The 13,429-nt window shown below is 41.4% G+C and overlaps 1 protein-coding gene across 1 annotated transcript in view; it reads right to left on the reverse strand.

Annotated features, from left to right (window-relative positions):
* The window catches only part of WWC1 (WW and C2 domain containing 1), a 72,612-nt gene that overhangs the window by 23,139 nt on the left and 36,044 nt on the right, over positions 1–13,429 (reverse strand). The window contains exons 3-8 of the mRNA XM_086759061.1: positions 8,669–8,872; positions 6,883–6,959; positions 5,866–5,945; positions 4,594–4,723; positions 3,685–3,831; positions 2,556–2,629 (exon numbers count right to left, since the gene is read on the reverse strand). Of these exons, the coding sequence (XP_086615187.1) occupies positions 2,556–2,629; positions 3,685–3,831; positions 4,594–4,723; positions 5,866–5,945; positions 6,883–6,959; positions 8,669–8,872 (712 nt within the window). The remainder of the gene's footprint in view (positions 1–2,555; positions 2,630–3,684; positions 3,832–4,593; positions 4,724–5,865; positions 5,946–6,882; positions 6,960–8,668; positions 8,873–13,429) is intronic.

The raw sequence follows: 13,429 nt of genomic DNA on the forward strand, positions 1-13,429 counted from the left end.
GGCATTAATCTGATCACTTTTGGCATACATTTGCATGGATATGGCTTTTCCACTGGAATTTGTTCTCTATGCATTTATGAGTCTAACAGCTTTGTTAAACTAACCTCAAGTTTTACTCTTTGTAAAATACTCATTCTTTTTCCCCTTCTCAATGAAAAGAAGGTTTATGTATTCTACTTTTCCAATAAAACAGCATCATTACAAAAGAAACGCTTTGCAGACTGTCTGGCATTTGGCTGAAAACTCCAGCCCTTCAGCATTCACTGAGCAAATCTGAACGATATCATTGCAGAGCTATGCTGGGTTTGCATTCCAAAGAAATCAGCAGTACTGGGCTCAGGTCACACCATCTTTCTGAATCGTGCTAGTTTGCAAGACTGAACTAAATACAGAACAGGAAGTTCAAGTTTTATTTAACTGTTTTCTTTTTACATAGAAAAGGTAGTTAGAGGATATATTCATTGTCATATCAAGTCTCTCTCTTTTTTTTTTTTTACTAGGGAAAGCTAGTACTTATCTGTGATATAGGCATAACACAAAATTTTTAGTCTTTTTGGAGAATGTTCAGAGCACGTGCATCTCCACAGAGGCGCATGTTAAGATGTGCATCCACAACCAGTAATTAACGATCCTACATCAGATCAGCCTCTGTTCTTCAGGGAAAATAAAATAGAATAAAATCAAAGTAGGAGGTGTAGTCTAAAAACTGACCAAATACCCACCATTGTTGCAATGCTGCTAAATGTGACCCTGAAATATTCCATCTTAGAAGATTATAAAACACTTTCAAAAGCCCAACCACACAAAATCCGAGCTGAAAGCATAACTGTTGAAGGAACTAAAACAGTGCCGAGTGCAAGTCTACACAACTGAGTTACTACTGTACATCTGAAATGTATGTCACAGCGAACACTTTAACAACACAAGGAGGAATTTTCACAGGAGCAGAAGCTTCCTTGTGAGTCACTATATCCATAGTATCATTCCAGCTTAAAGCCAGTTACGGTATTTGTTTCTGCAGCTCCTACTAAAGACTACGCCAAAACCACAGTGGAGATCTTTTCATTTTAGCATCAATTATTCATGCCTATTCAGACCCATCTTTCCTCATGATAATGTTTATTAAAGTCTGAGAAAATCTATAGATAGCTCAAGACAGACATGAGGTATCAAACCTTCTTTAACTGCAAGACGGTGTTGTACACCTGTCATCATTACTTCAAATGAACTATCGTGCTGCCTTTACAAAGTTCTGTCTCTTTTTAAAGAGCATGCTAATTATCTTCTCAGCTTTCTCATTATTAACTTGCCCCTCCTTGGAAAAGATATAGACTAAAGTAAGAGTGCTTCACTTCAGTCTGAAGACGTAAAGTCAGTGTGAATTAAATTGCAATCTGAAACAAAGCTTAAAAGTAAAGAGCAGTTTTAACATTGAAAAATTAACTACTGCATCTAGGGGGTTAATAATAGTGATGTTGTTTTAAAAAGTCACAGAAAGATTTGAATGTCAAGGTAAACATTCATCTTGGGTTGGCAAAATAGACAGCTCTGATAAAATTGCTCCACCTAGCAAGGAAGGTGTAAGCTCATGTCAAAAAGCAGCTGGACATACACACAGTCTTTGACAACAACCACACATACAGATCAAATTTTATGCCACTGAGAAACATGGCCTACGTCCATGCCAACATACTAAAATGAGAACATTATGAGTAACCTCAGCCTTAAAGCTCTTGTCTCTAACCAGAAACTGGAGAAAAATTCTTCTCTTCGCACATATCACAAGTACAGGTTGTAACGTGCATCTGAAGTTTGTTTTTCTGGAATTGCAAAGTCCCTTTAGAGCCGTTAAAGTTGAAATCACCCCCACTGATGGTTACATCGCTGAACAAGGACTAGCCTAGCCAAAGTCTATATACTGCGTGGTGGTTTTGAGTTTAACTGGAGTACTTACGTATAAAAATACAGGTACATTCTGAACAGTTGAGTTAGCTATTTAAAAAGTAATGCCCAGAAAACATTTGCCTAAATTAGCCTGCTAAGTAGATATGAATTTTTAAAATCTATTCTTCATTCATCTGAGATTAAAGGGCAAGGGTGAAAGCTTACATTTCTACAGATAAGCAGACGAGCTCTGAAATTGTAGTCACTGACCATATTTTTATTTGTTAGGTGTTAACACAACATACATTTCTCCTTATGCCACGCAAACATTCATTTCATTTTGAATAAGGTGAGGAGATGCCTTGCAACACAGTCTCCTTATTAGGAAAGGGGAAGCATTAGCAACAGGTAGCAAAACTACTTTGTCCCCACAGGTGTGGCCAGACTGAATTCTTCATGTATTAGTCACTCCTTAGTAATTTCTAGGACGGTTATTTATTTCTTGAATGATAACATTGGCCCAGAAAGCCTATTGCCTCACTGGCTCAAAAATTACCACGTTTATTTAGCACTAACACTGGGTTTCAATCTGAGTGGCACCTTCTCTAGTGAAATGTATCTTCAGAATAAGCTGTGTGACAGCTAATAGCTACAACAGTCCAAAGAATTACCTTCTCTTTGCTTCTTCATATTGAAGGCGTAATCTCACTTTCTCAGCCAACTGGTTATTGCTGCTGGTAATAAACTGAGACACAGAATAGAAAATCAGCAACTTAGTCACCACTCCTCTTTTGATATTACCTATTGATACCAATGATGTTACAACTTACACTTGCTCTTGTAAAACTCATTTACTAGTTAAACCAATCACACAGTAAGAAAACACTGCCTTTGATTAAATTTTTCATGATTGCTTCAAATACTTAAAACCCACATGATTCAGAGGCTCTTTCGGGCTTTAGTTCATCAGAAAAAGAAAACCTACCATATCTATCTCGGCTTCCATTTTCATGCACGCACAAATAGCTTTGTAGTCTTTATTCTTAAAGGCTGTTTGCAATCTCTAAGTGCTGCATTGCATTTTGTTTTGGATGATATCTTGCTTTGATTGTCGAGTCTTAAAGACAAGGGACATCCCGTTATACCTAAATCTGTAGATCTTTAGTCACGTGTGTGGCCCTGACTGCAAGTAGCTGCCAATGTTTAAGTACAGGTTCACAGAAGAGGCTCCTGTGATGTCCCGTGAGACACACGATGTACCCACAGCACTGATCGAGTCCTTGCTGAGGCTGGCACCCACCTGACAGTCATGATCTTGTTGCATAAGTAGGACTGAGGGTTTATGAGAACTACACGTTTGATTGCACCAAAATACCTGCACATACGCTGTGGTTCTCACTTGTAACATGCTAAAAGCCAAATGCAATCTTAAGGGAAGAGTCCTTATTAGAGCTTAGCCCATACTAGCTGCTGAATGTTTCTTGTTTAGTAGCGTATCACTCGTATAAAGAGCTAAGGGAATATCTGTATCACAAGAAGCTGTATCTACAGGCAAAATAAAACTTCCTTCCCTTTTATTCCCACCTGGGTTGTTCTAATAGACACAGCGTGGGGAAACAACAGGTTGCCTTTAGAGACACATTAACATTGCAAACAGAAATGAAGGTCCACTGAAGTTTAAACCAGGAGAAGGTATCATTTCACAGATACTTGCCCCTGTTTGGACTCTCATACTAAGGCAGTACTACAGAGTTCAGAGGAACGTCTCCACGTGCAACTGGTTTCTCACACATTACTCACATTTCCCGAAACATCTGTCTGGGAGCTGACATCCAAGTACTGCCGGGGTAACAAAGGGCTGGAGCTTTCCACGGACACACTGCTGGCCCACAGGTCTGACTGGGATCCTCTGTCATTCACAAAGCCATCTTTTAACCTGGCTAAGCTCTAAAATCATAAAAAGTCATGAGGTGAGCTCACTTCTGCTCAAAGTACCTCAGCAGCTACAGAGCTTTAGCCTAAACTACATGATGAAGATTTGACTGTGTTTACTGTGCGCACTCAGACCCTGCAAACATGAGGTCAGGCATGGCTGGACTGCACCTCCCACGGCACGAAGCAGCCTGCAGGCATGAATTAGCACACCATCTTGCCCAGATAGACAGGCTCTCTGCTGGAGATGGCAGATCAAGCGCGCCACAGTGTTTTCATGGCTTCTCCAGGTCCACTCTTTGATAGCAGTACAGTCACACCGGTTCATTCTTGAGCAATAAACCCAGAGACAAACACTCATCTCTAAGCAAGCGCTTACTACTCTTAGTTGCTATATTTTATACTTCGTATTTTGAGATTCTGAAGAATCATGGAATGGTTTGGGTTGGAAAGGACCTTAAATATCACCTAGTTCCAAGCCCCCTGCCATGGGCAGGGACATCTTCCACTAGACCAGGTTACTCAAAGCCCCATCCACCTGGCCTGGAATGCTTCCAGGGATGGGGCATTTACAACTCTGGGCAACCTGTGCCAGTGCCTCACCACTCTCTATGAAGAACAAAAAGGCTGCATTTCAGTCACAATACAGAACTAATTTATGTTAATAAAAATCTTGATCACATATCCAAAATGAAAAATACTTAAATTACTTCTCAAAAAATCTGATCTTACAGCAATGGTGACACAAAATACTATAAATTAATCCTGTTTCAATACCTGAATAAGGTCTTGTTTTTCCTTCTCCCCTGAAGTGATGGCCTTCTTGAGAGCTTTCATTTCACTTAAAATGGCTTGTGCCTCATCAAGTTTGTAGCCACCTTGAGTATCAGACATTTTCATGTCAATTCTGCATGGAAATTTTTAAAAAGTGCAGTAAGCTAACACTTTATAAAAGTGTAGTTAATTTAATCATCTTAGATGCATGCATCTTGACATAAATTGTTAAGAAAAACACACTCTAAAGTACAACAAAGACAACAAAAGGAACAAAGCAGCCCACTAATCACTGCCTAAGTTACTCCACTCAGAAACACATTAAGCTTCAGAACTCTGATTTCAGCCATATCATCTCTTTGATTCCTTAGGGAGGACAAAGGTGCAGATGAAACCCCCAAAACACTATGTTTGGGAAAACTGTTGCTAGTTACCTTGTTTCTAACCCAGAGAGGATCAACTTAGCCATCTATAAGAATTACCTTATTTTCAGTCATGATTTCAAAAACCAGACACAGATCTCACATGCACGGATGTATCTGCTTGCACAACCCAATTACAAGTCTACCACAATGACGTTTATAATAAATAAGATATTAACCAGTGACATTACTCAGAACATGCCAGATGTCTATTCATATAAAGGTAAGTACCTGAAACTTGTCCTCCCCTTCCACTCCACCCGAAATTTTTGCTCAGTGCCCTAAAACAATAGCTCTTACAGCTAAGAAAATAGGCTGTCCTGTGTCATCCATATTGAGCAATACTGGGTAAAACAGAGTATCATTTAACTGGTGAGATCCTGGTTCAAAATCTTTTGCCATGAAGTCAGTTCTGATGTGGTCAATCACATACAGGCATTGATTTGAGAGAACTACCCCCACGGCTGTGTACTGCTTTCAGTTGCACATGCCTAAAGATATCGTAGAATCATAGAGTAGTCTGGGTTGGAAGGGACCTTCAAAGCCCATCCAGTCCAACCCCCCTGCAAGGAGCAGGGACATCTCAACCAGAGATCAGGCTGCTCAGAGCCCCATCCAGCCTGGCCTGGACTGTTTCCAGGGATGGGGCATCCACCACCTGTCTGGGCAACCTGTTTCAGGGTTCCACCACCCTCACTGTGAAAAAAAAAAATCATGATGTATAGCCTGAATCTACCAGCACCAACATATTTCAGCTTATGTTATTTAGGCAGTTATTTATAAATGTAGAGGGGGATGCATTACAAGCCAGGGATGCTGTACACTGAAAGTAAGACGTTGAGAACAAACTTACTTCTTCAGCGTTTGAAATCCATGCTCTTTGTACTGGAGTTCTTGCTTCATGTGAGCTACTTCTCTCTTGAGTTTATTAACCTGTAACAAGATGTCACATTTTTTGAATGATACTTTGTATGAATATTTAGGTACAGCACTACCCATTCAGTTCAAAATGTATTCAGTGTTGACAGTACTGTAAACAAAGTTTCCAGATATTCAGTTCATCTCAACAGCAGCTAACAGCCCCGACTGCGTCCTCACCAGGACATTGTCACTGGCTGGGCATTTATCCAGTACCCAGATACTACACCACTTAATAAGGGGCTCAAGGGAAGTTCCAACCTCATAAGCAGAAAACCTGAGAAAAATTCAAATGAGACAGGAATGAAACACATGTTGATTCTCCTCAGTAATGTTTAAAACCTTCCTAGTCATTAAAAATACAAAACATTAAGCATCAGGACAAGAGTTATACTGCAGCAATAGAAGCCATCCTCCAAGATACCAAACTAAAAGGCCCCACTGCATGAGTAACACAGCAGGATGATAATACATATTGTAAATCTACTGACCCTACAGCTTGCTGTTTTATATTCCTCCACAGAGGCCAGATTGACCTACTTTACTTTTGTCCTTTCTTCTTCCCAAACTGAGCTCTGCATGGGAGCGCACACTGCTGCTGCTAACAACCCGCACTAAGCCCAGGACAAAACAGCTGCCAGTCTCTGGGGGGAACTTGCAGCTCTCCAGCGCTGTGACACACCGAGGAGCCAGCACACAGTTCAATACCCCAGAGCGTATCTGTACAGCAGTATGTACTGCCAGCTTCCAGAAGTCTAAAGTCTAAGGGGAAAAAAAAGTGTTTCAAAGATGGCAACGTTTAAGAATTCTGATAAATTATCTCCTAGATTAAGAATGGCAACATTAGCTCTTTGGCATAACTGCTTTGGCATCTCCTCTTAGTATTTGCCACGAGGTTTGGAAGTATCTGAAAATTTCTCATGGCAAGCAAAGGTCTGTTTGTACTGCTTACCCTGGATTTTGTAGTAGCAATCTCTGCTTTGAGGATCTCCGGGTCATACTTGGAACTTGACGATGAGCCAGAGAGCACTAGAACAGATACAACACTCAGTTTAGCAGCTCTACCTTCCTCCCTACTCTTCTACCAGCTCCACCACAAATCAAGACCTCCCATCACTCCTACACATCCACATCTCCACATTGCTGCTGTAGGCCTTCTATCCATTTTCCAGATCTCTCCTCACCCCTCAGAGGCACGGAAAGGCAATAATGCAGTCAAGTACTCCACAAAAAGTGTATACTAAAAAGGCCAGAGCAAGTTCTGCATCTCCAAAGTCTCAATTTGTTCCAGGTTAACACACTTAACTCAGACTCCCAGACATGTTCACTCTATTCAATACTGCAGCTTCCTGCATTTCCAAAGGCATTTAACAGCACTGAAAGGACAGGCATTGCAGAAAGGTTTACTTTTTTTTTTTTTTTTTAGACTTTCTCATTGAGTAAACAATCCACCGAATTTTTAGAAACAAAGAAAAGCAAAGAATGAGACGAAACTGAAAAATGCGATGCAAGCCTTCTCACAGCCTTGAGGACACAACCAATCGTACAGCGTGTCACACTGCATTAAATCAATGACTCATGAAGAGCAGAATTCTCTTCTGGGCAGTGGTTAAAACCTTCTGCTTCAGAAGGTACTGAAGCTCCCCAATGTGCAATGTTGTTAGAGGCAGCTGTAAGCAAGGGAGATGTTTTGACCCTTGCAGCCATCAGTTTATGCCCTATAAAACATGGGAAAGCACTTCTAGTTCTTCCTGTTTGGTTATATTTTTAAAGACAGATTGCATCATGCCAATGTAATTCATGTTCACAGTGCTCCTAGTGTACTGCTGGCATACCAGTACTTAGGCAGAGTGCTATTAAGAAGAGACCAAAAACTATACTACAGAGATGACAGACAGGATTCTACTCAAATAAGAATCCTTCAGTTGACATAAAACTACTTCAATACTTTTTAACACCAGGCATAGGATTAGCCAGTGGAATTCACCACCACAAGATGTAACTCAGCCAAGAGTGAAACAAGGGGAGGTCAGTCCATTGATGTGGCGAGCAATACTAAAGATTATTAAAAAAAAAAAAATTCTAGATGGCTTGCAGGGAATAAATCCTCCTCTGGACATTCTCCAGCTCTAACTAGTTAACAATAAGGAGGAAATTTGGCCTTCTATAAACATTTCTGCATCAACTCTTGAAGCAACAGGTTCTGATATTTCCTGTGTGACAAAGAATGTGGACCACAAAATATTCCTCATATACACAGCAATAATCCACCAATGTTAGCTTTTACACGGCATAAAATACAGACCCTTAGCTCCCCGAGACAGTCATTCAACTACTTGGGATGTTAAACTCCAAAAGGGCCTGGGAATGCTATCTGAGATGAGCCTTCTTGCCTTGTTTCTGTATTTTGGGCAGGGGAATCAACGAAAATACCATGTAACTTCATTCTTTCACATTGAACCAACCACCATATTTTTTCACATTTGTTGAAGCCCATGCTGAAAATCTGCACAGTGACTCCAGCGCCTGAGCCTGCTGCAATGGTGTTTCATAACAATTACCCTTTACCAAATAGGTGCTAGGCAGCTACTGCTTGTGAGAAAAACTGAGCAAAGGTGGAGAGTGACACGGCCTAACACACCCCAGGGCTCTATCCGAGGAGCAGCTTCAAGCCTTTTACTGCTCTAGTGGGTTCATGACTGAGAAAGTCACCAGTTAAGAGTTCACAAACTACTCACAGCTGGTCTGAGAGCCCAGTTTGTGCTCCCAAACATCATGCAGCTGCCGATATTCTTGCTGGGCCAGTTCAAGCCTCTGCTGTTTCACTTGATAGATCTCCTTCTGTGCAGCAATCGCCTCCTGGGCCAGGACAAGATAGTCTTTCAGCATATGCTCCTGCTCCCGCCTCCATTGTACACGAGGATCTTCTATCTGTGTAGTTTCTTAGAAAGAAAACAAAAGGAGGCAAGATCAATGGGAAGCAGGTTTGTATTGCTGCCTGTAGAAGCTCCACCATTTATGGCAATATTTTAAAACAGCCCCTTTCCCAATCCCCTAATTAAAAAGTGGAACAAGGACATGTTCCTTTTTCCTTAGTAGGTGACCACTGATCCACAATTAACTCCAACGAGCTCTGCCACGCTGAACCACTGTATAGAACAGTTCACAATGAAATCATCACACAACTCTCCAACTTCTCTGTGCTGCAGCCAACCTGGTTCTGCCTCTTAAAACATCAACACAAGCATATGCACACACAAGCTCCAAGATACTGACACTGACTGTTAGACTTATCTTTATTGTAACTGCTTTATAACATTGCTAATAAAATACCTCTACTACTTCAACTGATAAAAAACTTTCAGAAAACATCATTGCCACATGACTGCGTTACACTGCACCTGACAACATGAAAGCAATTACAACTCTGCCAATCCTCTTTGGCTGCCAAGTGGCTTTTATCAAAAAGGGGAAAGAAAACCTTCTCGCTCAGATTCCATAGGTAAGTAAAGACTCATTAAATCACAGAATATATTCATGAAAGCATCTCAATGACATTATATAAACAGCATCTCAGAAGGGGAGTAAACATTTCCTTCATTGAAAGCAGGCACAGCAGTACATCACTGCAGAACACAGGAGGTGGAGTTTAAGAAAAATATTTTTTGGTAACACAGGCAACAGAGTCATGAACAGCGACACCACTTCCATCTCCATTACCCCAACACAACCAATACATTGCTTTTCAGGTTTCTAATCATGAAAAGGCATAAGGTCACAGACACACAACTAGTCCTAATACTAATTAGGCAAATTTATTGTCAGTATTTGTCTCGGTTTTGTGAAGAAGTGTCCAAAATATTTTTCATCTCTCTTTCAAGGCTTTTATATGTTCTTCCTTGGAACAGGTTCCAATATTCAGTCAACTAAGTGCTCTAAACTGTCTGAACTACTGTGCTTGAATAAGGATGCCTAGCTACCACGTAATGAATAATTAATAAAAAGGAGCTGCTTGAAACTATCAGTAGGAATCTAATCTGCATATCTTAAGAGCCTTTTAAAATATTTAGTAAAAGCTGCCACAGTGGAAGGTACAAGCAGCTCTTAAGCAAGTCAGGCATAAAACTAACACCTTAATACACAGGATGCAGGGAGGAGAACAGTTTGACAATAATCCTAGGAGCAGAACTAGAAATAAAGGATTTTACTCCAGGGATGGATACTCAACCATTTTCACAAGCTGTCTACGATCATGCTGAGGAGAAAATTAACAGGATACTCGAGCAATAACTTGTTTTAATAGTATCTCAAGACTAGAAAGAACACATGGCATTTCAAGTTACACAGTAAAGCTTAGAGAAGCTGCAAAAGATGATTAAAACAAACTTTTAAAGGCACTAACAGTATAGTTCGTAGAAATATTTCAAAAGTCCTTTGTAGGTCCTGCTAGCACAAGCAACATTGCAGCTGATGTAATACTAATATTAAGCCTGGACCTGAAAAAACTGTCCCAAAATAACTTGATGAAAAAGCAGCTGCTTGTGCCAACTGTAGGTGCTGCTGCCCTCCCAGACAGCACTATGGTCTCTCTTAGAAGGAGCAGAAGAAAAGTCAGGAAGACACAGCAGCAAATCAAGTGTAAGAGTCTGAAAACCCCAGGCTCCTGTCTCTATTCTTGCCCCCAAACTCCATTTTCCAGATAAAATATTATCCATACCCTGATGGAGTTACTCCCTTTACTCCACAGTCGAACCAGAACGGGAAAGTCTGCTGCGAGTTGCCCAGCGCGCTGCCCCACATATTCCCGGACACTCAGCTTCCCCAGAACAGACTGCACCAACAAGCACTAGCAGCCATGACTCAGGACTCTTAATTTCAAGCTTAATGAGTATGTGGGCAAAGCATCCATGACTCTTGAAGTCTAATTCAGGACGCTGGGTCATAAGTCTACCTATGGCTTCTTCAGGTTTGGTTATTTCCAGGTTTCCCTTAAACTAACAGCCTACAATTGCAAGGTGGTGGAGGCTGCTGCAGGGAAATCCCTTCATTATAAGCAACCAGATGGAAGACTATAAAAATCTACAACCCTGAACACCTCCGTTAGGTGGTGAAACACTGCCACGACCTCAAACACCTACACCACCTGACAAAGTGAATGCTTGGCAGACAGCTCATGGAGAGAATGGACAATGCATTCAGGTACTGAAATTGCTTTGCTCCTATTTTTCTAAATATTCACCTCAACCTTTACAGTAATCACAGCACAGCACAGCACTAGCTGTATCCCCTTGATTGCAGCTTTGAGCTTTGATTTTCAAATATGTAATAACAATCTAAGAGAATGCTGCCCAAGGGCTCTTGATCTGCCCCAGCTACAGAGAAAAACAAAATAGATTCAAAAGTCAGATGAAAGGACTACAGAAGTGCAGGCTATTACATCATTTGTTGTATTGTGAATTTTTAATTTAATGTTGAGCCCGTCATAAATCTGATTGTTTCATGTTTGAAGAATGTAGCCTTACTATGCTTGCATCAGCGTCTGGCAAGAAAAATCACCATTTCTTTGTGCAGATCAAATCCCAAAGAAGTTTGCCCAGAGACACACACTCAGGGTTATGCATTAATACTGTATTAGGAATATTCTGGGCACTTAATTAAATTTAATTGTATTTATTTTGCCTCAGAGAGAAGGTTAGAGTGTTCTCCATCTCACTTTTAATGGCTCCTGTCTTTATATTTAATTTAGGTCTGTCCTTGGGCTTGTTTCTGATACTTAGTCTCAAATGCTTCTAGTGTGCAGCAAAAACCAACAAGCCTTCACATCCTCTGATGACGGCTCCTTCCTGCACCGACTTTGGAGAGGAAGAAGGTTTTGGACACTCTCCAGAGGATACCTCAACATAAACCACAAAGATGAGCCTCTTGATTAGCTGAAGGTAAGTGGATATGGTTTGCTTGATCATGATTTGGATTAGAAATGGTGTAATAAACAGGGTCATGATTTTGTCTCTCTTCTTTTTACCCTTTTAATTTAAACTCTAGGTCAAGTCTTGTAGCATCTGGCATCTCATAGAAGTGAAACTTTTAAGAACAACTGCTATTAAGCAGGTGTCAGCATGGTTTGAAGCATTCTCTGTATGCCCTTGAAGCCTGTGGTGCTTTTGAGTGGCAGGAACCAGGGGCAACTGCCCCAGACCACACAGTGCTCAGACCTGCAACCAGATCTTCACGCATTCACCCTGAGACCACCTCAAACGTACCACTAAGACAGCTTTGTTTGTTCCACATACATGCTACAGTTTCTGCTAGCTGAAACACTCAGGAGGCCTGATGAGCTTCCATGTCCCGCAGCAGGCTTCAGTTCAAGAGTCTTCTTCCTGTACCTGAACTGTGTCCCCTCAGGGGTCACAGCTAGCCATCCTTGTTCAGGCAACTGCCAGCAGAGTAAGTTAATGCCACTGTTTTTGCTATGATGTGCCACAGCGACAAGCACTGGGCTTCCTCCAGTGCGGACAGTAGAGAAAGACAAATCACAAGACAAAAATACATCTCAAACTGCAGAGAAAATTCAGAGGGAACAAGGAAAAAGACTCTTGGAAACATCCTCTCATTTCATTTGAGCCAAGTTTCTCCTGTAGTCAGAGGTGATCCTGATGCTCACTTCAGCAGGTGGGCTGAATATTATTTCTTTTGGGGACAATGCCAGCTCCCACAGCACATGCAGAGGCTTACATCTACTGCAACAGTCCATGTCACTGCCTGATCAACCAGAGGAGGGAACTGACCCAAGGGAAAAACCACCTAGCACCACAGATATTTCACTGAGGAGGGACAGGGAACAAACAGCTTCCCCAAAAGCATTGTACAGGCAAAACTGAATTGGCAGGAACCTCTTAATCCAACACTGCTGCCTAACACAGCAAAGCCCTTCAGTCACTGAAAGGTGGCATGCCCCTGCCTCTGGGCTGCTCTTGGCCTAGAGCACCCTGGTAGGGATCTCCCACATCCCAGCAACTGATACAGCAAATCTCCAACCACCAGAAGAGGAAAGACATGTTTTTCACTACTCTGGAGAGCTTGCCCAGGCTCTTCTCTCTTCCTGGCTGCACAGAGTCATGAAAATATTAAATCATTCAGCAAGAGGTAAAAAGAAGTCTTTACAAGACTTCTAAACTCAGCTCTTACTCCTTTTGTAAGTGTGGTAAGCACAGGAATAACCCAGACCCAAGTGAGACTGGAAAAAGCATTATGATGCAGACTGTCTGTAAAAATCAACTTCATCATCAACTCTCCAGAGTGCTTTCTTGGGAAGCGAAATGGACACAAGACATGGTCTTACAGAGCTACAGGAGACCCCAATTTATGTTTTGCAATTTAGCACCTTCCCAAAGAAAGTTTGTCCAGTCCTCTCCCCTGCAGATCTCCTCTCTCCTGTAGGCTTGTCTGCCCTTTCTTCCCCACTATCCTTTCCTGTAAAAGGAAAAAAAATCAACATCCCT

Source organism: Chlamydotis macqueenii, chromosome 14 (assembly GCF_036417535.1).
Source record: "Chlamydotis macqueenii isolate bChlMac1 chromosome 14, bChlMac1.mat, whole genome shotgun sequence".
NCBI lineage: Eukaryota > Metazoa > Chordata > Aves > Otidiformes > Otididae > Chlamydotis > Chlamydotis macqueenii.